Source organism: Berkeleyomyces rouxiae (genome assembly GCF_048999995.1).
Source record: "Berkeleyomyces rouxiae strain 22BRR77 chromosome Unknown BrBRR77_ptg000002l, whole genome shotgun sequence".
NCBI lineage: Eukaryota > Fungi > Ascomycota > Sordariomycetes > Microascales > Ceratocystidaceae > Berkeleyomyces > Berkeleyomyces rouxiae.
The window spans coordinates 2,232,158-2,260,096 of record NW_027396492.1 but is presented as its reverse complement, the minus strand read 5'-3'; the positions used below and the strand labels follow the sequence as shown (position 1 = coordinate 2,260,096).

General features: G+C 48.5%; 5 protein-coding genes across 5 annotated transcripts; 3 read left to right on the top strand and 2 right to left on the bottom strand.

The window, feature by feature from the left end:
• Positions 1–6,626: 6,626 nt before the first annotated feature.
• Positions 6,627–9,233, top strand: BROUX77_002166 (uncharacterized protein; the record flags this gene model as incomplete). The annotated part of the gene is made up of 1 exon (XM_073746676.1): positions 6,627–9,233. The coding sequence occupies one exon, from the start codon at positions 6,627–6,629 to the stop codon at positions 9,231–9,233; it is 2,607 nt and encodes an 868-aa protein (XP_073607248.1).
• A 3,029-nt stretch (positions 9,234–12,262) lies between these two features.
• BROUX77_002165 (uncharacterized protein) lies at positions 12,263–13,672 on the bottom strand (the record flags this gene model as incomplete). Its single annotated transcript, XM_073746675.1, has 2 exons — positions 12,263–13,470; positions 13,579–13,672. 2 exons carry the CDS (start codon positions 13,670–13,672, stop codon positions 12,263–12,265), a joined length of 1,302 nt encoding a protein of 433 aa, XP_073607247.1.
• Positions 13,673–18,707: 5,035 nt separating this feature from the next.
• Positions 18,708–19,473, top strand: BROUX77_002164 (uncharacterized protein; the record flags this gene model as incomplete). The annotated part of the gene is made up of 3 exons (XM_073746674.1): positions 18,708–18,788; positions 18,848–18,981; positions 19,056–19,473. The coding sequence occupies 3 exons, from the start codon at positions 18,708–18,710 to the stop codon at positions 19,471–19,473; spliced, it is 633 nt and encodes a 210-aa protein (XP_073607246.1).
• A 3,740-nt stretch (positions 19,474–23,213) lies between these two features.
• BROUX77_002163 (uncharacterized protein) lies at positions 23,214–24,675 on the top strand (the record flags this gene model as incomplete). Its single annotated transcript, XM_073746673.1, has 3 exons — positions 23,214–23,473; positions 23,563–23,753; positions 23,819–24,675. The coding sequence occupies 3 exons, from the start codon at positions 23,214–23,216 to the stop codon at positions 24,673–24,675; spliced, it is 1,308 nt and encodes a 435-aa protein (XP_073607245.1).
• A 597-nt stretch (positions 24,676–25,272) lies between these two features.
• On the bottom strand, positions 25,273–27,783 carry BROUX77_002162 (uncharacterized protein; the record flags this gene model as incomplete). Its single annotated transcript, XM_073746672.1, has 2 exons — positions 25,273–27,336; positions 27,400–27,783. 2 exons carry the CDS (start codon positions 27,781–27,783, stop codon positions 25,273–25,275), a joined length of 2,448 nt encoding a protein of 815 aa, XP_073607244.1.
• Between the last annotated feature and the right edge of the window lie 156 nt (positions 27,784–27,939).

Here is a 27,939-nt window from a genome sequence, read left to right as displayed (position 1 = left end):
CCCTTTTTTTCCGCCATCAAATTTCTCTCCTCTTTCAGCTCTAGCTCCAAGAGGGTCTCGTCATATCGCTGCCAGACGTTATGCAGCAGCACGCTAACCCGTCTTGTCAACTTCCCAAGCCCGGAACCATGTCAGCAAATCTCAAGCTTCACATCTAGATATCTCGCATCTGTACTGCAACGACGGCGATCAGGGCGCAGTAAATGGGCACAAGGAAGTGGCTGCTGTGGAAAACGCCGCGGGGCACGGCTTTACAAACAACAAGAACATCATCATCATCATCGTCATAGACAACATCACGGCATCTCGGGCTTCTCCAGCTCTCAAACACCGCCGTGTTATCTAACTATCCATAAGTATCTGGTGGTTAGTTGTATACGAGCACACACACGATACGCTTGGTGCCCCCTCCACACAATGACGTCCACCCCCGCATACAAATGCCCTGACGATCACTCCCGCACTCTTACACAAAACAAATGTAAACCTTCACCCTAACTAATTCACTTTACTTCACCCTATGTCTTCAGCTCGCCGGCACTTCAAGCCCGCTGTTCGGGTCTAGTAGGCGGTGAAGTCCTCCATCCCAGGGGTCCAAGCTAATCATCAGCCACTAACACCGTTACCCCTTTCTTTCTGCCAACTTCAATCTTGTCGACGGCGTTTCTACAAACACGACAATCTTGGACACAGACTTACAGTTATGCTTCTAGGGAATATTCTTTCCTTGGGAGTCCTTGATAACCGCTCCAAGAAACCCTGGCTATCCTGTAAAGCTCCTGGGTGGCGATCCTGGATCCCTCAATTGGCCCCAGAACAAAGTTGTTTACACACCGATTTTCCTCGATATTAACCCAGTCGGGAGTCTGTTGGACAAGATACCTGGCCAAGCTGTCCTCTGTGGCTTGGTTTTTGAAGACAAAATGATCACGTGTCGTAAACAAATAACAATCAACAACCCTATGGAAACAAGTCTTGCGGTATCGACCACTGATGTGACTTCATGATTCAGCCAGCACAGGTTTGTCTTATTGTCTGTCCACCGTTTCATTTTCAGTGTCGCATCTGCTGCAAGCTTTTGTCCATTCCACAGCTTCTTTGTGTGTTCGACGAACCACCACAAATCAGAAACACTAGTCACACAATGTGATGCATCGAACAAATTTTCACTTAAGCCCCTCCTGTTCTTGCGGTGAGCGGAAGGGCTACGGAGGAGCGTCAACCCTGGAGAAGCCAGATGTACCAGATGTACTAGTAGTGCTACATGTATGCATGTAGACAGCACATAACTAACTAGTCCTCGCACATCCATACAGATGTGCTTGTGCTTGTGCTCGTGTTTGTGCTTGTGCTCGCATATAGATTCATGTCTTAGTTACCAGTGTATGCAACCTGTGCTCATGTGGGAGAATATCGACATGGTACGTGCTATGCTATGGTCACAAGCACCAAGTCCGAACTTTCTCTCTCTGCTCATGTTAAACATAGTGTCACATTAGCGGCTACAGCTAGGTATTGGTTGATCTATCAAAGATTGGCAAAGAACGCCATCCGAGCTTTTTGAGCTTTGGACTTGAATCTTGGGCTTTTGCGAGTAGTCAGAGCGCATGCATCATAGCTTCCGAAAGCTTGGGCACTGTTTACATAGTTAACTAATGTGTTTTTCTAGAAGCGCCAGTTCCTTTGAAAACGGTTATATATAGACTGCACATCTAGCTAACCACAGAAAACCACACAAGCGTTATATTTCTCTAAGCCTAGACCCTGACTTTACCATCCCTCTCGCTCGGCCGGGACTTGCCAGACCGCCTTGTAGAAACAGGCTTGTGGCACACGGACCTCATCTACCGGGCCTGAACTGAATTTGCGCGCAAGCAGAATAGCTTCACGTTTATGGAATCTGCAGACGCCTTGCCTAGAAAAGATTTGCCCTTGACTACACTCTTCCCTCTATCTGTGCTGGCCTTTGTTGTCTTGTCATTGCTGACTTGGACGCTTGGCTCTGACGTCACTCCTTTGTTTCTCGTCCATTATTGCACTAGTACCCGATATAATCCCACTCCATTGAAGTATCTAGCATAGCAAAATGTCAGGGTAGGTCAAGACATGAACACTGCCTGATTCCTCATAGCAGCGAAGAAGTCTAGAGGCTAGAGACCAGAGCACACGTGATAAGGATATCGAATGCGAGCATTGTCTAAGCCTAACCGCTGGCAGAGTTTAAGACCTGTTTGAACCTTGTCTGCCTCCGACATTTGCTTTGACTCTAGGCCAATGTCTCTGGCTACATGAGACTCTTGGGATGCTGGATAACGCCTTGCTATTGTTGCATGAGGCTTGTAGGCTTTCAAGACCCGATTTCCAGGCGCAGTCTTTGTTCATGTTGCTGTCTTACGTAGGGAACTCCAAGGCGTAGTATGTAGGTGGTGATGATGGCGAGCAGCCCGGTATAGAACACGATAATGGCCCAGTAAGGCTTTGTACCGTATGAACAATAGCCTAAATACTACCACACTCAATTGGAATGCCTAGTTGTGGCTTGCTCAGTGAATGCATCTAGCCTTGTATTAGTCTGTGTTTGAGGTCGCTTGTATCAGGCTCTCACTAGTTTGTTATCCGGTCATTGCTCCAGACTTGTATTTTAGTCTACATTTCTTAGAGGCCTTTAAAGATGTAACCCACTGGCCTGTGGCTATAGGTCTGTTTGGTGTCGGTCTTATTTCTTACAAGTCTCATGATCAGGCCTCTGGCAAAGCCTGACATGGAGGACGGGCATTACTGATGGCAGGAAGAAATATGGCTTTGCCTGCCTAGTTACTCATGAGGCTATGCACAAGACTAAAACTATTGCTCCAGCTGTTCAATACCCGGTGACTTGAAGTTCTTCCATTTTCCACAACCAATGCGCATGAGGTAGCCTTCCATCCCGCCCCCCCCCCCCCCCCGAGAAATAAGAGATAGCTTGTGTGCTGTCATTTGGGCTTGGAAGAGATTGGGCTGAGGTATACAAGCATTCATGAGAAAATATATTCGTGAGGGTCTTTCTTTGTTGAGGGGTGTGTCTGCAATGTAGGATCTTAGAGAAGACAGCGCTGTGCTAAGGATGCCTATATACGTTCGTCTATGGCTCCATATCCGCTGGGTAGCAATGAGGGCGGATGGAGACATTGCAACACACAAGCCATGGGCGAAGTGAGGTAGGCATAGGTCCAAGGCACAAGTGTTTGGTCCTTTTGGAGGCCAATGTCTGAGAAACAACGACATCGGGGCTAGAAAGAGAGACACTCAGCACGACCAGAGCGATGCAAGGCTTTGAATAACACATAGGAGCCTCTTCAAGAGGCCAGTGCTGGGCTCCAAGCATGCGTTGTTCCTGCCGATGATGCGGGTGGTGACTTGCTGTACACCGGTCCATCACATGACGAAGCCGTGAGGAAAGAGGAACATGGGATGACTCAAGTAAGTTATGTGTTTATGGGTGAAGTTGTGCGTGGCATTCGTTATGGCGCTGGTGCTATATACTTGTCAGAAGAGCAAAAGGCAGCCATAGGAAGGCGTCCACATCTTTACTTTGAGCTCCTCCTTCATGCTACTCTAAGCCCAGTGTTATCTAAAGAAAGGATGGAAGATGTTGTAACTATACGGACTGTCTATATGTAGCTAATTGCTTGGGCCAATCTTGGAAAGTGAGAGTGAGATACGAGTGGAAATGGTGGAGGGAAGAAGGAGGAGAAGGGGACGGGGAAGATAAGTACACACTCGGGGGGATAAGCATGTAGAGTACGTCAAGTTGCTGTATGATATCAACGGCCATCACAAGGATTCTCAGCTGTAGGCTTGATATTAGATGTGTCTATGTGCACTGAGAAATATATCGACACTCTTGAACTATGTGTGTGTGTGACATGGTAATTTGTTGCCCTCGAAAATATCTGGCCAACATGTCACTTGAGGCGAATAAGGCCAGAAAGCAAAAGCGAAAGCTCAATACCGGCCGTGATAGCGAAAACTTTGCTCGGATAAGATCCCAATTTGGGCATCTCTATCACATGTAGGTATTTTGTGGTCTGCTTTGGGTTCTGGCACGCACAAGTTCGCAATTATAGTTATTTACCCACATACATACACCTCCTAAGCTAGAGTATGCATGAATAAAGAACAACCCAGCCGTAGTGCCTATTGACCGCCCAAGCTACTTGGCATGCCATTCTCTAGTTCATAGCCTTTCTTACGGCAACATTCATCGTGGAGCTAGCCTGTTAGGCTGGAGTCTGAAGCACAGAAGCGCCGAGCCCTGGTTATGCATTTACAATAGGCCCTGGGGCTACCCTTTTTTTCTGAGCCTACAAGGACAGTATGTACGGATGTGATAGAGTGTGAGAAAAATCAACTGCGAGTCAAGACGCAGGTAAAGCGAGGGGTGGTGATGTTGGCGGTGTCAAGTGTGAGATCAACAGGCCCCGGGCAGTCGTCATTATAAGGTGGTATAGCGGCCACATGGGCACGATTGCATGTAGTATTAGTAAAGAAAACAGAAATTCAAGGGCCCTACCTTATAGATACTTCATTTCCCGTGCTCACCATAGCCGCCCTATGTCTGTTTGATCAAAGTTGACGCTCAGCCTGTCGAGTGACAGAGGACTTTGGTGTGGGTGCAGGCCTTTCATTATCTAGGCTTGGTGTGATGGAGATTGTCTGAAACAGAACAAGAAAAAAGTCGTTTGAAAGCCCCCTGGTATTAGTGATTCCGAGGGGGATTTTTTGTTTACAGGAAAAACAAGATACCAGTATGATTATCCAGGGGAGGGGGTTTCCGCACCGAGACATGTGAGCCAGACAGAATTTGGAACTGTCATGTATATATAGCTATACGGCCTCACATAACTAGTTAACCATTTTTCCGGGTGGATTTTCTAGTTCACCGCTACTTATGGAAAGGAAACAAAGTGGGCAGCCGAGCAGACGAATGATCCTTGAGCGCGAGGAGGACGTTGAGAGGAGCAAGAAACATAGCCTAACAATGCACGTTGAGCATTGAGGGGAGCATGCGGGCACGGCCATTATGTCTTTTTATATGTGGCCCGCCCACCACCAATATGTTACAATTGTGACCAGGCTTTACGCAGCCAGTCCTTTTTAGCTAGCCTGTCAAGAGTTGTGATAGCAGAGCTGTGTTGCGATGGGTTATTGTGTCCTTTTCTGGACGTCCAAACCCATGTCTAGCTCGTTGGACATGGATGGAAAGCTGGTGACATCACACCAAAACAAAACCCTAACAGTGAGCTGTGTCTAAATGCACTAGATGCATGTTTATCAACAGATGACTACTGCATTATATGGACACCCCCATTGTCCGTGGACTAGATTAGAAGGACAATGGTTTCTGGTGGATGCGGCCCAATAGCTTGCCTAGGCGACGTCTTCTCGGAGAAGGATATGTATTTATACAATTTAATTGTACCTACTTATGCACAGATAGACACGTGTCTATGGAAGAGAAGAAGTGAGAAAACAAAGCAAATATTTCAAGGTCAAGAGTAGTTATTCAAAAGGAAGAAAAACAAAATACAGCAGCCCCAACTCTCAGGAACACGCAGAAGTTGGGCTTAGCACCAGCACAAACGTGCCTTTCAAATACAAGGCGACAGAGTCGTGGCCTGTACTATACATGTATGTGTATAGTTAGTTAGTCTGTTAGACATAACTAGGTATCAAGGTAGAGAATGAGAATGGGTGTGGGTGTGGGCTTAACAGCTGGTTGGCATGCAGAATAGGGAATAGTATGACAACACATCTGCTGGAGCTACATACATGCACAGGTTGGTTCACTCTACAACAGATTGACAGCAGCAAGCTTGCTGGCTATTTCTGGTGTGCAAATGTGAATTTTGCTCTAGCTAGTTATGTACAGTAAAAAGAAGGGTGGTACAGGATTTATGTTCCTCACGGATAACCTATATTCTATCCAAGGCGTTCTGCATTCTTCTACAACATTGGTCAATCAAGATCTTTTCTTTCTTTGTTTTCCTCCTAACACGTCCCATGCTTTCCTTACCACTTGAATGTGCCCAAGAACTTTCATCTCCGCCTATGAAAACCCCGGGGACGTCTTCCGGTACACCCATTCATTCAACAATCGTCACAACCGCCCAACCTAGACTTGCCAGCCTAACCCCATGCTCGCTGCTTTTTCTCTGACAGTCTAGTCCAATGGATGTCTGCTGTTTTTGTTCTGCTGCCCATTCTCTACTTCGTCATTATCCAATTGTCCAGCCTACGAAGATCAGGCCGGCTTCGTTTGGAAACGTATAAATTCGTCATCTTTCCAGCTTCTTGCAATACCCCTATGGTTGTGGGACGGGACATCTTTACCACGAACGCACCTTTCAACCCTACCGATTACTCGAATTCCCATTTGGATTCTATATAGACGATCAAAGCAAAATCACACTTCGGGTCATCCATTTGAAAATCGACACTGCACCTTTGTACCTTATTATATAGCAGCGGCAACTATCACAAGCTATACTTGATTAATTATCCGCCACGCCAAAGCACCCCACTGCGGATAGAACCTTCCCAACTCTCCATCTTCCCTTTCTCTTTCTTCTCTCTCCAGCTCTACGATGGACCCAGGCTCAATCCAGGACACTGCCTATCTAGCTATCGAAGCTCTTCACCACACCTCGCAAAGCCCCGAAGCCCGCCCATTTCAGAGATCAGTGCTGCCCGCTGCCTCTCAAAGAAGCCTCGGCGGCGAAGTTGTCCCTACCGAGCCTGAAGGCTCGTCTATGCGGAGCAGTGATCGCCTTGTACAACCAAACTCCCCCTTGCCGCAAATGTCGCTGCCCGTGACACGTGCAACAGCAAGAGCACAAATAAAGCTCCGTGTCAGAACAACCACAGAGATGAGTCCGAGCAGATCTCCGAGACAGACGGTGACTCGAAGCACGTCGCAAAGGCAGCAACAACAGCAGCAGAAAGGCCAGGGACAGGGCCAGGGACAGGGCCAGGGACAGGAGCGAGGGCGGGAGCAGCATCAAAAGGCCACCCACGAAACAAATACGCAACGGGCCGGTGGCCCCACTTCGCCTTCGGCAACTAGCCGTACTCCACTTACATCGGCGGTTTCACAAAAAAGGAAACGAACGTTGACCTTGGACAATGACTCTGAGGACTCTGAAAGCAACAACAACAACAACAGCTACGACAGGCATAACAAGAAGGGCCAACCCCAGAAAAAGAAGCAGCGCCAGGCCAAGGCACCCGAGAAGTCGTATGCAGAAACAGCAATCGCCACGACCATTGCTGAATACCGGGCCAACAACACAAATAAACGCGCCAACCTCAAGTCAGAGGGCTACGGGCTGGCGTGTCCTTTCTATCGCTACGACCCGGTAGGCTCGCGAGAGTGTCGCAATTTCCTCTTGACCAAGATCAGCTATGTCAAGCAACATCTGACGCGACACCACCGCCGGCCGCTATTCTGCGCAAAGTGTCTGGCCGAGTTTGATGACCAGGACGATCTCAAGGTACATACGGACGCGAAAACATGTCGGGCAAAGGAGTGTCTCAAGCCGCGCGGTGTGACTGAAGACCAGCTAAGGCAGCTGCGGGGACGCGTCGACCAGAAAAAACGTGTCAGCGACCAATGGTTTGACATATACAGCATCGTATTCCCTGATGCTGAGCGGCCAAGGTCGGTGGTCGTAGATCACGACGTGTCACCTGATGTGGGTGACTTCATTGGCTACTTGCTGTACAAGTTTAATGAACATATCCCCCGTCTCGCGACTATGGCTGGCACACGCAGTGCGGACACTGGAGGCCCAATGGGTGCAGCAGGGGCTGTACCTGGCCAGAGCCCCACTCACGTCACCATCGATATTGCTCAGCTCACCCACCTGATCAAGGAGGAGAGCCGCAAGACATACAGAGAGTGGTGCTGCTTCACCAAGGCCAGATGTGACGATACTCGGCGAGACCAGGCAAACAGGCAACGCGCCCGGGAGAACAATGGACTGCGCTGCCAGGTGATAGTGGCAGCAAAAGGCGCGGCGGCTACGGCTGGCGAGAACTATGAGCCTGACTGGGACATGGACTTGGATTTGGGCTCGGACTCAGATGACGGCTCGACACTGGGCGATTACGACTATACGGTCCCAGAACACTGGCCGATTACAGCGTATGAGGACGGAGAAATGACTCCGCTGGAGATACATGTGCAGCGGAGGGGCGTGCATCACGACACTTGGCACCGGCAGATGCAAAACCACGGCCACATGCCGGCGCCGGCCCAGCCCTCGAGGCAGCCTTCCTCAAGTCTCCAGCCTCCGTTGGCGCCACCAGCCAGGCCCCAGACCCCTGTTGCCACGACTTCTCCGTCCATGCCCCAGTTCCAACCCGTTCCTCGATCGCACCTGCGCTCCCGATCCTGCCCTCAGCCACAGTTCCCCACTGCCGAGCAAGCCCATCCGCCAGCGTCTCAAATCCAATGGCTTTATTCCCAACAGGCAGTCCAGTCTCCCTCGGCAATGGTGCCAATCCAAAGACTCCAGCAGGCCTCGGCAAGCCACCCCAAGCCCCAATACCCAAGCTCGCGCCCGCAACCACTACCACCGCCCCCTCCATCTCGACCGCCATCGGCGCCCAGTTCTTCCTCAATGCCACCCCGGCTGCCCGCCCACCCATCTATACCCATGTCTATGCCCGTCTCTAGCTCTTCTACCTTTTCTCCAACTATTGCCCCCTCTCAGCACCGGACTAGCAGCGTTCTCTCATTAGCCAGTGTCGCCTTCTCCCCCATGGCCGCAGGCCTTTCGCCACCAACCCGTGGTGCGTTTTCGCCACAGCTTAGTGCCGCCCAAGCCTCAAACATGGTTAACATTGCCGGGTCCCCAACAATCACCCCGTTCTCGCCGCGATCCGGCACCAAGCGTCCTTCAACTACCAGCCTACATCCCATACCACAGCCGCCCGCCTCAGCAGGAATGTTGCCGCCAAGATCGGCCCTCTTTTCCCCGCGTCCTTCTAGCTCTAGCTTGGCCATTTCCAGCCCGTACATGTCTGTAAATTTGTCAGTGCCACCGGCGCCTCCACCGGTTAGCACCGGCGACGAAACCGCGCAACCATGGCCAAATCTGACAGGTAATCGGGAGCCAGGAGAACGACAACCCAGTACGAGGAATACTCGAAATGACATGGCCATTCAATCGCTCTTAGGCCCCCCTTAACTATAAGCATTCGCGGCTCAAGAAAACGCAACATGTGGTCTAAAAAGATCGCCCAATCATTTCTTCCTCTCTCCTGTTTAATATTCCAACATAGTTTTCTTTCTATTCAGCTTCATTCTCAAGCTGTATACTCCCAGGAACTCAGCTACACGATTCTAATCGAGCCCTGATGGCCTAAAAACGAAGTGTCTGCCCCTTGGGGGCACCCCTGATACTAAACACCATTCATACCTTGTTACATATTCTTTCTGGTACATTTGGCACACTCCATGCAGTCTTTGATATTGCTGCCCTGAAATCACTTTTTCTGCTGTATATATATTCTTCTTTCATTTATATACCCATATGCTTGTTTTCTTTTTTTTTTTTCATTACACTCCCGTCGCCTTTTGTCATCTAATTTCGAGTCTGGCCCTCATACTCTTGTGCTTTATGTAACTTCACGAGCCGTAAGTTGATGCATGCACTTGCACAAGTACTTTAGAAAAACAAAATATAAAATGAGAAAACAACGGTGCATTGAAACGTCACCGTGACAGTGAGTGACATTTTCATTGGGCACCAACCTAGTTCACGCCCCTCCATTAACCCCCTTGAGTGCAAAGCCAACTTGTATCAGCACACATAAATGCCCTTGGTATACCAAGTATACTAGTTTGCAGTCTTTTGATCACCGAGAAATCAGTGACAACTCATCGGCTGCAGGCAGGATACATGTGTAGCTCACTTGCGACAGCTTTCTAGACCAAATGGTTGTCCGTAAACATGAGCCCCGGGCCAATGAGCCGTGTGATCCATCTTACCGAGGTCCCAAAGGCCAATCACCACGGTCGCAGCGTCACGGTAGACTGCTCCTTGTTACATGGTCGGGAGTTTACTAATGAGACCACAGTCTTGAGATTATCAGCCCCAAGGCATCTCAGCCATAGTGATGGCCTGGTCGGTCCTGCGAGGGCGCTCTGCTGTTCCGCTGAGCTGTTCGTGCAGACTCACTTTCTGTATTGATACGGTAGTTTTGGAGCCTGATGCAGGGCTCAACTACGCCCGGTCTTACATCATAACTCGGAACTTAGATATGAAGTCAAGCCTGACAACCCCCACAGTTAGTTACAGTATGTACGACCTGGATGCTATCTTCCCGTCCGGGAATTTATGCGTCTACTTGTGCAAGATGACATTGTACGTACGTATGTTTGTATGTACGTAGAATCTTGTCAGCGGCTCGGTCCTAACTAGCGAAAAATAATCATTACTTTATTGAGGAAGATTGTTACATTAAGCTCTAGACGCGTCTAAGATCGTCATTGGTCCTGTGAAAGAATACGCACTATAGTGAGAAGTGCTGCAAGTCCAAGCAACACTCTGTCTCTGGCGCCATAAAGTGGCTGTCCCTAGGCTGACTACGATGTAACATGGCTCCGGCCAAAGATTCGCTCCGTTATCGACCGTTCTGGTATCTTCCGAGTCTTCTCCTCAAGAGCCTTAAGAACCACCCTGTGCTCGGCCCGAAGAGCATCTAGCTCGGCTTTGACTTCCTGGTGGCCTGGATATAGGACAGTGGTCTGGAAGGTGAGGGCGGACGACGTGACAAGGAAGTTGGTGCATGTAATGACACGCATAAAGATTGGGGAAGTCGTCATTGCTCGGCAGTCGAGAAATTAGGGAGTCCGGGTTGAACAGGTGAAGGATGGAAAATATGTCTAGGCGGCGGCGTCTTTCAGCATGTGATAGATGACGTCGGGATAAATAAAACTAGAGATTCAGATTGAGGCAAGACCTGCGTTGCAAGGATGAGGCAGTGATGAAAGGGGGAAAAAAGGACAGGACAGTGATAAAGAATGAGATGTACTGGAACTGGAATATCATCACAACAACAGAAAAGCAATTAGGAGAATACGGAACATCAATCACCAGCACCGCGGGCGATATCGGTTTCTTTAGTATCATCCATATCCCACGAAACAAACCAGCACATCTCATCTATTCCGATTAACAAATCACAGTCTGGCTTCTTCTCGAATCGAGTCCATTTCGTGTGTCAAGGCACCTTTCATCCTTGCTGGCCTATTCCCAAAAGGTTGTTTTAGGAAATGGCTGTCCGCCTGACAAGAAACCCAAGAACAAAATAAGTAGAGAAAAAAAGGGGGTAGGCACATAGATCGATGGACCACAAGCTCAAAGGAAGGCGTGTGGAGGCCAAAGATCCGAACTATCGGTGCCGTGGCTCGGTATTCCGAGTTTTGAGACCAACACCGGCGTTCGGTTAAATATTAGCGGTGATAATGGAGGTAGGCCATTGCGTACCCCTTAGATAGGGTTTGATATTATCCGAGGGTTATTTGACATGAAGTTTAAAGCAAGAACCCACTTTCAAGGCTGGAGGACGAACTCGACCTCTGATGTGTATGTAAGGCGCCGCACATTGCTAATATACGCGTATCATGTGAAGCATTAATTTTTCATTGATCTTCTTTTCGGGATGTAATCTCGCCTTATCCACTTCGGAGGGAAAGCTACTCCGACTTTCACATTCAACTGTTTTCAGGTCTAAGAAAGCATGCGATTGTACGCACGGAGCTACATCAACGTGAGCAAATTATGGCGCCTTCTATCAAAAATCACGATAATACAGAGCAGCATTGTGATAAGTAATGTCATAGAAAGAAACATTGAAGTCTAGAATTAAAAGGTTCTTGGTGTAACTGGCATCTAAATAGGCATCAACCAAGCTGAAGCCCAACAACTGAGAAAAGAAAAAGAAAAGAAACACAGAAAAAGGGTCCCAACACAATAGTGTCGAGATGATAACGCAATGCCCAAACCAACATGCCTGCCATAATAATCAGATATGCAAAAATACCCAGTGTGAGAAAGAAAAGGAACTAAAGTGAGAACATGACACTTGCCCTTTCCCACACATCATCTTGTACTACACAACCCCATCTTTGTACTACCATGTAGTTAGTATGGTGATCACGACCATCCATCATGGTTGGCCGTGGCTACTGAAAAGCCCCATAGTTGGCCTTTTACAAAGCCAGGTAGCCCAGGAAGGCAATTCCAGCAGCGACATAGGACATGCCTAGAGAGGCAGCGCCCGCAGTGGTAACGGTAGAAGTAGAGGAAGTGGTAGTGGCGGAAGAGCTGATTCTGGTGCTGGTGCCGGTGCTGGATCCAGAGCCGGAGCCAGAGCCAGAGCCAGAGCCAGAGCCAGAGCCAGAGCCAGAGCCAGAGCCAGAGCCAGAGCCAGAGCCAGAGCCAGAACCATAGCTGGAGCCGGTGCCAGTAGGAGTACTAGCGCCAGTGCCAGTCGCGTTGGAGCTGCCGTAGGCAGTGGTGGTAGCCAGAGTGGTAGGGGCGGAGTCGGAGGTCTTGCCATCAGAGAAGTTAGGGACCTCAGTGACAGAACCCAAGGTCTTAGACTCGTCATACTTGGCGCCAGACAGAGCAGCGGGCTCGCCCTCGACGATGTTAATAGAAGAAGCAGTTCCGGACGAGTCACCGTAGGTGTACTCCTTGGCAGACTTCTTGCCACCGCAGTAGTCGGTGATGGTCACCTTCTTGTAGTAAGCCTTGAAGGGACCCTGGCTAAAGTCGGTTTTGCCACCAGCCCACTCAACAGTACCTTCAGGCATGCCCTCCTTGCCACCTGCCCAGATACCAAGCTTCAGCTGAGCAGGGTTCTGAGGCCACTTGCCAAAGTTCTCGACCTGGTCAACGGTGATGGTGCGAATGGAGTTACCATCAACAAGGAACTCGATCTTCTCGCCGGTCCAGTCGATGCTGTAGGTGTGAATGTCCGCCGTAGCGTTGAAGGAAAGAGCGTGGGTTCTGCCGCGAGTGAAGTCGTTGACACCCTTGCTAAAGAAGTTGGACTGCACGTTGGTCTGCTCACCACCAATCCACTCCCAGTCAATTTCGTCGCGGGAGTCACCCTCAAGCACAATCGAGGTAACTACACCTTGACCGATAGCAGCCTGGACCTCAACATCGACACGGCCATAGAAGAAGTAGCGGTTGGTCTTAATCAAAGGCGAGGCGTTCTCAGGGTCCTTGAAGTTGAGCTTAGCACCTCTATCCTTGCTAATCTCCAGACGTTCCTTTTCGTAGGCAACACCGTCATCAGCAATCCACCAGCTGTTGAAAGACGAGTCCTTGTGCCACTTGGAGTCAACCTTGGTGAAGTCGAAAACCTGGGGAGTGTTGCATTTGCCAAAGGCAGGGTCAGGAGGGCACTCTATTGGGAAGCAGTCAAGGGTTAGCAAAAAGGACTTGGAGATTCGGTGTCGCGGCCATAGAAAGCCGAAATGACACCGTTACGAGGTTTGGAGGAAGAGCCACATACTGTCACCACGAGTGGGGTCACACTTAGAAAATGTCTGTGCGGTCGCGAAGCTGGACATAGCGGCAACGGCCAGAGCGATGTTGTTGTAATGCATTTTGACGCGTTATTGGGAAGGAAAAGAAAATTCTAGAAAGGTAGAAGAGAGCGATAATGCAAAACGAATGGTCGTCTGGAGTTTTCAAGCGAGGCGGGAGAGCTATGAAGGTCGTTTTTCTTTTTGGCGAGAGTGAAGACGAGACACTGGAATCTTAAAGGAGCGGTTGGCTAAAAGACAATATATGAGCAATAAAATATAGTTAATAAAAGGTGGACACAGACAAAGAAGTGATCAAGAAGCGAAGAAGATGCAAGTGAGGGCTATGAGACTGCGAGCAGAGTGAACTGGCGAGGGTAAAGAGGAAAGATATCGTATGTCAGTTCTACACGGCGGTAGGTGCGGCATACTTATAACTTTTCGTCTCTGGCCGGTCCTCGACTTGGTGCTTCACGGCGCAGCCAAGCATGACATTGGAGAAGAGGCTACCACAAAATTAGGCCCAAAGCCAAGCCCAAAAAAAACGCCTTGGTACATGAATATACATGTCTCCGGTCCCATTTCTCTTTCTCTCCACAGACTAAAGTCCAGACTGTGTTTTGTTGTGTCAAGGAAGCTGGGCCACAGAGAGCACGGACTCGGGGTGCTAGCTTTTGGGGGCTCTTGGCTATTCCATCCACTCAATCTTCCCGTATCACGCCAGTTAGGTGGCCTTGGTGAAAGCTCGGCTACAGCGAGAAGTTTGGTTGTACGGGTGAGCTTGCACACAAGTGTAGTAGGGCTCGTATCTTGACGTGGCCATAGACCCACCTTACTTTCTTTCTTATAACTAACTGGATGCTTCTTATTTATTGACATAGGCGGTTGTTTTTGTTTTCGTCTTAGTGCCTAGGATGGGGACCAAACGATAATTTCACGCCATAGTAATAATAATGCACCAACATACATGTACACTGGTTAGAGAGCCATGATCATACGTTTTGTTGATATGACCTAGAAGGCGTCCGATCGGCCTTCTTCGTGGTCTTACTCGCAAAGTGTAAATAAACACGCTGGGATACCGCGAAAGTTATTAGTGCTCTTTCTAGCTGATCGTGATGTCATAGAACGCCAAAATGGAACACAAAAACGGCGTAGAAAATTCCAAAGTGAAAAATAACTCCCGAAAAAACAAACTACTGCCATTGTTACTCTTCCCTTCTACACTCCCAAAATAACCCATGTCCAGTGGCGGGGGGTCCAGGACGGCAGTGGCGGCCCCTCGCGAGAGGCGTCTCGGTTACATGTTAGGCTATATTTATGCCCACTAACGACAAATAATAAAGGCTCCCCACTAAACGCGCCGTCCTCACGACACAAAAGGCGCCAGCACTTACAAAGGTAAACAAAAGAGAGACTCGGTGCAGGCGACAGTCCCGGCGTTACTGTTTCTCGCCTACACTGGCCACTTGTCTCTGCTAAACTCGAAGCTGCCCCTCGTGCCCTCCCTCGTAAAACCCAATGTTCCCCAGAGGCCGAAGCATCTTATGTGATCGAATCTGTCTGTCTTATTTGTGGATTGTCCGTGGATCACTACTGATGACAGGATAGCAGGGGTTTGGGGGCCGGAATGGAATAAGCAGACTTGTCTGTGGTTGAGTGGCATGGGATTCTTGTTACACTTCAGCCGCACTTCACAAAACTCGGCTTGTGAGGCCGGATTCCCGCAGAGGGACAGCTAGTAAGCTGTAGCACTGCATTTTGGATTTCACGACCAAAAAAAACCCACCAAATGATCATGATTACCTACGACAAACGTGCTCTATCAGACTGGCCACTCCTTGCCAGCTGACACGAACACATTAGATACTAACACCGTAAGCGAGCAGCCCGGCCCCTTGTATCCATTCCTTTTTTAAATCCCTCTCTTGACATGGTTAATTGCTCTTCTGCACAGTATACCAGCCCTATTGACCTCGAGCTCCCCGATGTGACCTCATGATAAGTGCATGGAAAGCAGCGTCCGGTGCACTTCTCACCGTCTTGTTTTCTTGTGTCTCGGGATACTCTGCCAACCGACAAACTCCAGCTCAAAAGACATCGAGAACCATGTAACTACCCCTTGGCCCCTTTTACCAGCCGAGATGCCCTGAATTTCATGTCTCCTTACTCTCAACGAGCCTAAGGCCAAGCAAGACCAAGACCTCCCGGAATCTCAGGGAGTGTTTCTTTTTTTGTCTCCTGTTACAGTCAAGCCAACAGAATACTTGGCTGATTCACACTCTGTCAGTGAGGAGGTCATCAGGTGATGTGACCCTCCTAGTGCTGGCTCATGAAGCTAGGTGGTCTTGTCTCTCGTCGTACTATACAACACATAGCAGGGGAAGTCTCGATGCGTGTATGCATCTAACTTGCATGCAAGCTGTCTTTATCGACGCATGTAACAAGCCAACAGTCGTCGTCATAACTTCGTCTCAACAATAAGCCACAATCAGGGATTTGAGTCTTCAGTAGCACCCACTGTGATTGGTCGATATATACAGTCTTGACTTGTGACTCTTTGGTTGATAGGCTGCGTCAAGTGATCCTCTGATATAGTTATAACTACTGGATGGCGGTTTGGTTCTTGAATAATCGCTCTCCTCGAAAAAAAATACCACGATGCAAAGGTGAGAAAAAAAAAACAAGAGTCTTTTGTCAAACTTCTCAAGATTTATAATAACCCTTACAGCTACATCGAAGACCCTATGATGTACAATATCACGTGCTTAATTTCAACATCCAATCAAGCCCTGGGTCACTTACACCCCAAACCCTTGTGCAATCGGGAGCCAGTTTCTAAAAATAAGCATCTAGCGCCAGAGCACAAAAATAGAACAACGGATTATGCAAAGAAAAAACGGAACTACACGACCTGTCATCCCCAGTTCCAATCTCAGATAACGCTCTTTATGCGTGTGGCACGGCAGATATTCAAGCATATCTAGTATCAAGCAGCTTTCGCAAGTAGAATCCTCTTTATCGACGTGCCACATGCTTGACAGCTGCACGTCTTTTTAGGTTTGGAGGGGCCATCTAGAGTCTTTCACTCTTCACTCATCAGTCTTAATAAAAGGTCAAAAAGGAAGTTGAATAGTTGTTATCGAAGCCCGCGCGTCGCACATACAAAGTACAAAAAGACCCTTGAAAGTTGATTCGTGTGGTGAGTTGTAGGAAGCGCGTTCAATCATATTGGACACATGTATTTCATCTGTTTCTTATCTTCATGTCATGTAAAACACATTTATCCGGTGGTATCTGACGACTGTAAATCTACTGAGAGAGATAGCCTCATATCATGTATAACTACCCAGCAGTTTATTAGTAATGATTAGGCTTCAGCTGGGGATTATCCACAGTTGACAGCTCGCCATCGATGATGTGACTTGTGTGTGTGGAAGATGGTGGCTTTCAAAGTTCCGCCACGTCCAATCATTAAAGCACCGGAGTACCAATGCATTCGAGTTCCCGCCTTTGGCGAGATGAGATGAGTCCCGTGCATATATGCCTATTGATAAGATCTCATCTTAGTCTTCAACAAGATGGTGTTATCATCATGAAGGCTCATGTGCGTGGAGTAGTTGTTTCGACCACTTGTACTTAGGTAGGTCTGCCACCACCTTTTTGCACCAATAATTGTAGTATGCTAGTTAATCCTCATCTTACTACCGGGAATAAGTATCACAGGGCACACCGCCCGAAATAAGGCAAAGTACAATACACTCGGGCTCAAATGAACGAGAAGTCGAAGTAAGAAACATGATAGGCTTTCGTGAATACTAGAGACTTTACTACATGGTCAATGTCGGCCATATTTATTTAGTTACGCCCTTTTCATATATACTGTACCTAAGACTGTTAGATAAATGATTCAATCCATAATAGTTTAGTAAGCCTTCACATCGCCATTCTGCGCGAAATAAGAATGAAGGTTTCCCCAGAAGAATTATCATGTCAAGCTTACTGCTCCCACAGGAGTAAGAAAAGTTTGAGACCGAGATTATTTGTCTGAACATACATACATACAGTATGGCAGCATAGCATAAAAGACCCTTGCCATAGTCTCGTATTTCTGATCGTCTGCATGACCACCACCTGCCACCTATCATGGACCATTTACACTGATTCAAATATGTACCCTGATAGGAGACTTACCCACACGACCGGAAAGAAACCTGGAGGACATGACGAAAAAGTTTACAGGATGGATCTAGGAAAGAAAGAAGGACTTTTGAGCAGGAGTTGAGAGAAGAAGCATGATAAATCAATCAATGGTATTGCATCTGGTGGCTGGAGCGTTTAATACTCAGCTTGCCAAGAACGGGTCCTGACCTGATAATAAATCCCCTTCTGGTGCTTGGAGCCACAGATATACCATGCTATAGTCTTGTGGGGAAGTTTTAGTAGGTGACAGAAATGTTAAACTGGATATAGAGATAATTAGTCGGAGCCGCTCGTGCGTTATCAGATTTTTTTATCTATCATCTACATCTTGGAAGTTTTGCTCACAAAGCGCAAACTCTCACCCATGAAAGCCCTGCTCATGACACGCAGAATACAAGAGGGGGAGGCTCTGTGCTTTTCAATCGTGTTTATTTCGGTGATAGTTTATTCTTGGCACAAACAGATCCTGTCAATGGGTTTCCGTGCGGGCCAGAATGCAACATGAGTGACACTCGGGGGAGAACATACAGACAGAAAGGACGCAAAGGAGGAATACCTACTAGGAACTACTACCAAAAGAGGGTGGGGGGAGAAGCACTCGGAATCCTCAAGGCTGCATATAGAATGTGACCACATGGTCCTCCAGCCTTCATCGATGTCACCGCTGCCGTACGGACACGGAACAGTAGAAATGCTACCATCCAACAAAGTCATGGCGCAATCACTTTATATGTGAGTGTATTCCTCAATCCTCTTGTTTGCTTTGCGTAAATATATAAAGTATCAATTAAGAACTCTGTCATCTAAATTTCTACAAGCTGTAACCAAGTCATACGAAACGTCGCCAAATATCTCAAGTATCTACAACTTGTGCAACCTTGATTTGTCTCTGTTTGTTACCCTTTTTCGAGTCATGAGACTTTTACAACTGTCATTTCTACTTCTAGCCGCACTGGTTACCTCGGCGCCCGTCCTAGTGCCGGTACCGGTGGTGGTAAGTCGCCCTTTGCTTTGATCATGCGGAGCCCCTTCCATGGCTAACGCTGCGAATAGAAAACCATTCCGATTCTATCTACTTCACAGCTTCAATTGGCTAAGTTAGTAGTCGGTGCTCTGGGAAGTGCAGATGACTATACCCGGGGCAAGTTCCATCACTGGATTAACCTTGGAAGTGGCTGTAATACTCGGTACGTCTTGAAGCGGACAAAGAAGAATTTAAATGTGTTTATAGACTGACTTTACCAACTGCTCATCATCACAGCGAGATTGTTCTTCGGCGCGAGGGTGTCAATGTCGTCAACAAGAAATGCCACGCTAAGTCGGGCTTATGGACCTCTCTTTACGATGGAAGCACCTGGGAAAGCCCGGCCGACATTCAAATTGACCACATGGTGCCTTTGAAGAACGCTTGGATGTCAGGTGCTAATAAATGGTCGCCAGCCAAACGCGAGTCCTTTGCCAATGATCTTGTCCGGCCTCAACTATGGGCTATTACAGGCTCAGTGAATAACGACAAGGGCAGCCTTACTCCAGATCTGTGGAGGCCCCCGCTGACTATAGCATACTGCAACTATGCTAAAAGTTGGATCGCAGTCAAGAGCTACTACAACTTGATTGTGACGGAAGAAGAGAAGTTGGCTCTAGAAGAGATGTTAAAGTACTGCACAGAGGACATGTAATTTCAAGCAGATGGTGAACTCGGAGTCGCCATGGCATGCATCTATTCCAAGACCCTGGCGGCGCCGGGAAGCCACAGCTTAAAGTTCTCTTCTTTTGCTTATAGCTACTATCTGCAATATTTTCCACGTTTTTAGTATTCTCGCTCTTCCCTCCATGGTCCAAAGGTCGAGGTACGCCATAGTCAATGATTGTACATATGAAACCGCACGTTTATCACCGTGAAAAATGTCTTGAATTGTGTGAACGAGTGACCTTTGGAACTATGTGCCGTGCCATAAGTCTCGTTCATATGCACGACCAAGACAGGCCTTGCTGCTCAAAGTATCTTGACATCTTGACAGAGACTACCGGACATGGAGCAGACGTTCAACTGCCAAAGTTCTTTCCGTGAAACAAGTCCCCTCCTTGCTGGTTTAGTCGTCACTTGGAAGGGATCCTTTTACACCCTTTTTGCAGCATGTGTTAGGTCGAGGCGTAAGGGTAGTTCTAGGGAGAAGCAGTCTAAGACAACAGACAGGATGGGAGAACTCTTTGTGCGCAAAGCGAAGGAGACAACGGGAGGAATTGGTCTAGCCTGGACACAGCGGAATGAATGGAGAAGCTAATACAGGCCCTGTTGTCTTTTTAATGCGTGTACGAACACAAGGGTTAAGTGCATCATCATGCAGAGTTGCACAATTCAGCTTCAACCTCTTCTGCCTCGAAGCTTCGTGGTTGAGCGTGTGTTTTTTTTTTCTCTCTATTTCTCGCCACTGTTGATCTTGTCGGCTTTAAAGGAAGAACGCCACACACGCTCTCCAAAATGGTCTGCATGCCTTTCCCTGGTTGTTGTCCCCTGAGGCCTGCCGCGTGAAGGTTGTTCCGGCACATTGAATTTTGAGCTAGATCTTTAGTCGCCAAGCTGTGACCACGCAGACGGCAAGTCTTGCTTGGTGGTCTGGATCCAGACGGACGAAAACCCAGGGAGTCAAAGACGGGTCAAATAGAGTGAACAGAATGTGAATGTGACTGTAGACCTGAGTAGCACAGCTGTAAACTTCAAAGATCTCGAACCCCGGCTCTGCGCAGCTCTCGCCAGGTGCGACGCAAGCTCTAATTTTGTGGAAGCTATTTTAATTACATAGGTTGCTTGTGACTAGTGTTGTAATGTCCAAAGGACCCTGGTCGCCTGGATTTACATGTTCTTGGCATCCCTGCCCCTTCTGAGCGGCTCCCTCATGCTTACCTGTGCAATAAGTCCGAGATGTGCCTGACCCGTCTACCCATGTCCATGTCCATGTCTATCTATGACCCACGTATTCTTGTGCTTCTGGGCATTTCTTTAACTAGATAGTTGACTACATAGTTAGATTATCGCGTGAAAAGAGCTTGACAGCATGACGAGCGAGTGTGTCCTGATCAGCAATGCAGAGAAGCATGTATGATGCAGGTGGAAATATTGAGGGAGTGTTCCGAGAACACAATGTTCAAATACACAGCGGCATAGGCATAAACATAAACAATTTGAACGCTTGGGACGGTGCATTGCCGAGTCATTGCTTCAATAGTTGTGCTTGTAGTACTTGTAACTACAACTATGTAACTGTAGTAGGTCTCGGCACTAGTGCTGAAAATAATACCGCCATCTAGACGTAACAGTAGTCAGTATGCACTTGTACTGTGTCGACAGCTCTAATCTGCGGCACTTGTAGAAATCAGTTGTATACAAGCTAACTCCCTTCTGAGAGGTATTTTGTAACGTGGGTGAAGTGATTTATTTCTTTTGTGGCTGTCGAGTCCAGTAGGGAACGCAGGGAACCCAGGCTGTAAGCGGTACTTGTCAGTGCCGATCGATATGACATTTGAAGGGAGAAAGCGATTGTGTTTGTCAAAGAAGACTATGTTAGACACAGCAAGACAATGGGGGCGGGGTGCGAGAGTCCCGCACTTAGATACATTAACTAGTAGTTGATTATTTAAGAATACACATCCACTGCTTGTTGGAGGCGCTGGCAAAGCAAGCCCTGCCTCTGTCTGGACGCATCTACAAGTAATCTACATACATACTGGCTATCCATATGGCTTTCATGTGTGGTTGCAGAATGGGAAGCCACATGTGATATCGACTGCCACGTTGGGGCTTGCATGGTCCAGATGCGCACGTGAATGAGATGATTTTGTTTGGAGGTTCAAGGGGAATAGCTGGTTATCCTCTTTGCTGCTGTTACTGTGATATTATATCAGGATTAACCATTAGAAGTTGGAGTTGGAGGCGAGAGAGCGAGAATGGCGATCTTGTCTTGTTTGAGGGGACTGAGGGCCAGACAAACCATGAAAGAAGAGAGCAGTAGATCTAAGCTTCCAGGATTCTTGCCACTGGCGGATCTCCTGTTGTGACTTTTGTTCTCCTTTACTGTGCATTGGCATGGCGGCAAATGGTGTTTCTTTTTCAAGCTGTTTATGCCTGTAGCGTTGCATGTACACGTATACTTGGAGCGCAGATCACAACGTCAAGGAGTTGATAGCCACATGTTGCTCTTGACTGGCGTTGCCTCTAAACTTGAAGCTTCGGGTCTTGCCAAGGCTTGGACTTCAGGGATGAGAGAGGTGACGATCGCATTTTCTCAGTGTCTGTCACTATTCTAAATATCCGACTAGCATACATGGCATGGAGGTGGTACATCGTTAGAGGGGGGTTTGCTTGGACAAAAGATTGGATAACTATGTTTTTTATTTCTTTATTTTTTTGCTATAACCAGTTATGTGCTGAAATCACATGCGCCTTCTTGTCTTCCCTGAAGTAAATGAGTGCATCTTCTTTTGCCCAGTCATGTGTTTCTGTGGGAGAAAACCCTTGCCCTAGCCGACTGACAGTTCAGCCGAGTAGTTCAGCTCAGGGCCACCCATATAATACCTAGTTATACATTTTCATCTCATGGTACATTGCGTCGCACTACAGCATCTGTGCTGCACTGGAACATCCCCGGACATCCAATCAAGGAATAGCCAAGGCCCGTATGACGATCCCATGTTTTTTGGAATCCATTTGTCTGCGTGAGCTGTATATGTACAGGACCAGCCCTAGCTCGGCACAAGGATTCGCTATCAGTCTTGGTCCATTGGAGTGTATGGGGCCTGGTATATCGCACTTGGGTTTGTACATGTTCTCCTTGTCTTGTGCCACGAGTCTCGCCCTCCAAACCGCCTGGAACTTGGACAAAGAAGAAAAGAACTACTCGTAGGAGACGCTTCTCATGCAATGATAAGTCGGGGTCACATCAGTAACTATGAGGGTAGAAGGGAGAGACATAGCGTTGCAAGAAGGGATAGCCTAAGGATGGTGAACAATTCGCACTTAGAAGTGACAGGGAAACGAGGGCAAAACCGCACATCACTGTTGTCACAGCTGTAAAAGGAAACGATGTGAGCGCTAGGACTGGGGGCTTATGGGCTGGGGAGGGAAGTTCACAAAGCAATCAGCAACACCAGAGACACAAAGTACCTGGGCCAGCTTCAACTTGTTGGAATTAAGTTGCAAGGCATTAACCTTGGCTATATATATACCAAGGTCGCCAGACTCCTGCCTCGAGGAGATATGGAAATGTCTCGACGCGCTTGTGTTTCCTTGAATCTTCCCCCCTCACTCAAAGGCTTCCTGAACTGAGCCGATACATGTTCTCTACCGCCTTTACTTGAGTCCGCCACAATCTCCAATCTTGAGCCAGATTTCTTCAGTTTTCCTCGCCCACGTTCGCCCATCATGTTTTTTGTTCGCCTTCCCGACTGGATGACCTGGTATCAGCGTCCTGACTATAGGGACATTCGCGAGTATTCCAAGAGCGCAGTTGATGGACGGAGATCACCAAGTCCTGACCACCGCTCTCAGAATGCTGTGCCGCCAAACCTTCGCCTTGAACGAGTCCTAGACAACAAGACTTGCAGTCCCATGTCACTTTACGACTTTTACATGTATCTCAAGTATATCGAGTACTCCCCGGAGAACCTCGAGTTCTACATTTGGTGAGTTTCCGGCTCCAATCAAGCGGGTAGAGCAAGCAAAACATTCCAAGTGGTGCTTGAGTGAAATCGTCGTACTAACACTACCCCAGGTACAAGAACTTCGAGTCTAAGCATTCTAGAAGCAGACCTTCTTCCATGAAGGCATCCATTGCGCCCTCCGATTTCAGTATCCATGAGCTGTCGGGCGAGCAGATGGGCATGTCACCCAGTGAATCAGATGGCACAATTTGCCCTGAGGACGAGGAGACGGATGCTGCTTATACTGTGGACCCGGAAGTTGGTAAGTTGATGAATGGAAAACACCGGTATCTGTGTTGTATGGACACCACCTAACAATGTTATTAGCCAACGTTACTCGCGAACAAATTGCAGACCTGATCGGCCGCCAAGCCATGTGTGGCCCGGGATCCTGTGCGCCGTCCTTTGCCGATCGCCTCAAGGACGCTGTCCGCGGCATCCTGCCCCAAGAAGAAAAGGGAGATGGCAGCGAGCCTACCCACAAGAACACACTAAACATTATCGCATCCTCTAACCGCGGCGCGCGAGCCGAGCTGAACGCTGTCATCAACATGTTCTTGCTTCCCGGCTCCGAGAAGGAGCTCAACATTCCGCCGGCCATGCGCGACCGCGCCCTTGCTTGCCTGCAGCACAGCACCGACCCGGCGCAACTTGCGGCCATCGCAGACCACGTGTACATGCTGCTACGCAACTGCTCGCACCGCAACTTCATACGTTTGGGTATGGGTAACGGCACGCTCGAAACGCTATGCTCCTCGATTCTGCTCGGCGTCGTATCTACCGCTGTCGGTTTCCTCGTGCTTTTCATGCGCGCCTTTACCCCATACAAGGGTGCCCACAGCATGTTCGAGGCCTTTGCGGCTTGGCCGCTCTGGGCTTTTGGCATGAGCTTTTTGCTGGCTGGTATGCGCGGCTCATGCTTCTTCTTACTTATGCTCACGCGCCGCCAGGCATTGCCATGGGAGCGCTTCGATGACAGCGCCTCCATCACGTCGAATAAAAGCGGCCTAATGAAGCGCATCAGCCGACACATGATATTCGACCGCAGACTCAGAGTCAAGGACCAGGGCATGCGGCAATTGCAACAGCGCATCATTGTACAGAGTGTCCTCGGAGGATCGATCTTTGCCTTCTTGTTTGTGCTCATCTTCATCTTCTTGCCCATCTGGAACCAGACTATTTAGAAGTCTGCTTACTGCTTGTACAATCCGTTCTGTGAAACGTGCTCCATAGGCCTAGGCTTATTGAACGTTTCCGTCTACTCTATCATCTGCTCCGTCACGATTTTTTTCTTTTTCTTTTGTCTTGAGGGTTTCATGGAACTTTTATCGGCTAAAAGGCCGTTGTCTGGCGTTTTCTGGCGACTTTGGGGGTCTTCTTGGGCGGCTTTGTCTTGTTAACTGCTGTTTCACAACTTGTTATTCGTTCTCCCGGTACTTACTTTCTCTCTATCTCCTGACTTCAAATGGAATTTAAACAATGACTTGTAACTTGTGTAAAGATTTGGTGTGTGATCGGTGATTTCGTTTGGGTTAACAAGCATCTCATTATGGCTGAATTTATCTAACATGACTCTAAAAACTCTTATTGTTCCGGTACTGGAGTCATGCAGTATGTACATAATGGTGGTTTGCAGGCTCTTTATCATATTCGAAGAACATGGGAATAGCCAGGGCGTAGGTTTAGATGGCGATGGGTTTGCTGCATTGGTGGAAAAAAAAGAAAAGAAAAGACAAAAACAAGCGTCTTGGAATATACAAAAACGTTCTATGAACGCGCAATTACATTAGCGGACATGATGACATGACGCTGATGTTGTAGTTGCTTTGGCACTGTTCGAGATAGCCCGCTTCCTCCGCGGTGCCCTCTGGTCTAGAGAACTTCCTCACTAATCCCGTAATCTTGATAGTTTGCTCGCCGTCACTATGCCACCAGCGAAGTTTTTGAAGCATTACACCCCCTTCACCCGCTGCCTGTGTTGCAGACACACCGTTGAGGGTATCTTCTTGTGCCAATTCATCGCCTTCGCCGTTGTCGACTGAGGTTTCCCACTTGCCCGAAGACGTCACCACGACACATGTATCGCGTGGGAAATGGAACTCGGGCAAGAAGATGATGGTGGGGGCTTCGGTTGTTGTAGCCGTAGGTGCAGTTATCTTGAGTGTGAACACGCAGGTTCGTAGGTCGAAGCCGTACTGTGTGATTTTGCCTGCCACAAACAGAGGGGAAGGGCGCACAAACGCTTCAGCTGCACGATATCCCGGGGCGTTGGTGAGCGTTGCGTCGCGGCTGCGGCCAGCTCTTGTGCTTGTCATTGCTGAAGGGCTTGCCATCGATTGCCTAAGATTTACAGGCGTCACAGTTGCCTCGTCGGCAGTTGCGCTTCGCAGTAAAGCCGGGTCTGGGGCCGTAGTAGTTGGGGTGACATCTTCAGACTCAGAAGCTGTTCCCTCTTGGTTGCTCTTCACAAGACTCGCGTTAGAACTTAGGGCCAATGAGCTACGCGGGATTGGACTGACTGGAAGAGGTTTGTCGTCAAGTGAGAATATGCTTAAATCCTCTCCATTCCACTGGTCACCTCGTGGATGGTCATTGGTAGCCATGTATACCCAGATGCAGTGACCCTCTAGCAATGAGCCTTCTACACCATAGTAGTTGGCGTCTAGAGCGGCCAACTGGCTGCTGTAATCGCCTGTCTTGTAAGCGTGTTTGTCATCCATGTCATAGGGGATTCCAAACTCGGATAGAACACAGGGATAATTACCCATACGATCAAGGCCCTCTTGCCTCAGGCATGCCAGCTGGTCCTTGAATGAATTACGGATGGCCCGTTCTCCTATACGCAAGGCAAAGGCCGGGTGAAGATAACGACCCCGCAGAAAACCTATAACATCGATATTCCAAGTGCGGTTCCATTTCTTGGTCATCAAGGTGATGCCATCATAGTAGTGCGGTGTGAAGGCCATTTTGTGATCTTCGTCAGCCGTTCCCTTGATACGGGGAGGTAGCTCGAGAGTTGGAAACTGCATTAACATGATGCAGTCCGGGTGCTCTTTGCGCATGGCATTTTTGTACAACCGCCAAAAATCGATAAAATATGTGTCGGTAAACTCTGGATGGTCGATAGTCTTACCGGTTCTGGGATTCTTGCTGAAGTAGTTCTTCTTTAGAACAGTATCGTTCTCGGGGTTCCAGACTCCATGCTGTGCCCATATGCATTCACCCAACTTCCAGCCTGGATCTCGTTTGTAGTTGTATCGCGACTCATCGTAGTCGGGGGGAAGCCACGCCTTTTCGCCAAGTGGATCTACAAGTCTGGTGCCGGTTTTATACGGCCCCATGCCACCCATTTCCCACACGTCAATTTCACAAGACCGACCAGACCCAGTCAAGATGGCCTGCCAGATGGTTGGGCATGTGCCCTTCTTGAGAGGATGTTCCTTGGGAATGGTGCAGATATCCTGGTAGCCAACAAGCCCCCGGTTGGGCTCGTTCATGCTTTCCCAGCCAACAACGCATGTGTCGTGGAGATCCCCGGCCTCCCGGATACGTCGGTTCAAATGCGAGACTGCAGCAATGAAATGACCTTGAAGGAAGTCTTGGATGTTGATTCCATTAATGATGCACTTTGGTGCAAAGTCCCGGCCGCCAAAGAAGAGTGTAAATATCGTAGCAGCAGCGAGACGCCAGTAATTTGTTGACCAAATCATCTTGGGGAAATCGTCGGGATTTGGATAGGTGTTCTGTACTATCGCAGCCTCGGTGGCTAAGAAGCTCTGTGGGTTAAGCCCACAGGCATAGATGGTCCAGAGGGGAGCTCCAGAGCCACCACAAAAACGTGCCCACTGGCATAATAGTTAGCACACGGCGAGCCAAACAGAGAAACGGATGAAAAGGGCTTCACATACCACGTCTTGATGCGGATCCATGAAAATGTAGAAGCCGTACTGCTTCGCAACTCGCAGAATTTCGATGGTGTGCTGGATCCATGTCTCGTCGTAGATACCAGGACCAGCAGCTTCAATGGCCTCCCATGTAAAGACATATCTCAGTGTATTGTAGCCGTGTCGTCGAATACGGCTTAGATGCTCATGGGCATCGCTCAAAGGGAAAGGCCGTTGGTGGAACTTGACATTGTCTCCATCGAAGAAGTCTTCCCCGTCGTACGACGTTTGATTCGGCGTTGACGGAAGCTTGGCATCACCGGCGCAGTTTATGCCGCGGAGAATGACTTGACGACCATAACCATCAACGAAGCGACCATCTTCAATAGTGAGTTTGAACTGGGGCATGTTGGGAAATGGTCGGATGAAAGGTATCGAGAATCGAAGAGTCCCGGCAAGAGACACAGATAGAGAAGCGGTGTGGGGTTGTTCGTAAATGTACTTGTATAATAAGTTGTGACGTCGCACGCACGTCCTCGAATGCGCTTAGAGTATCTATGTATA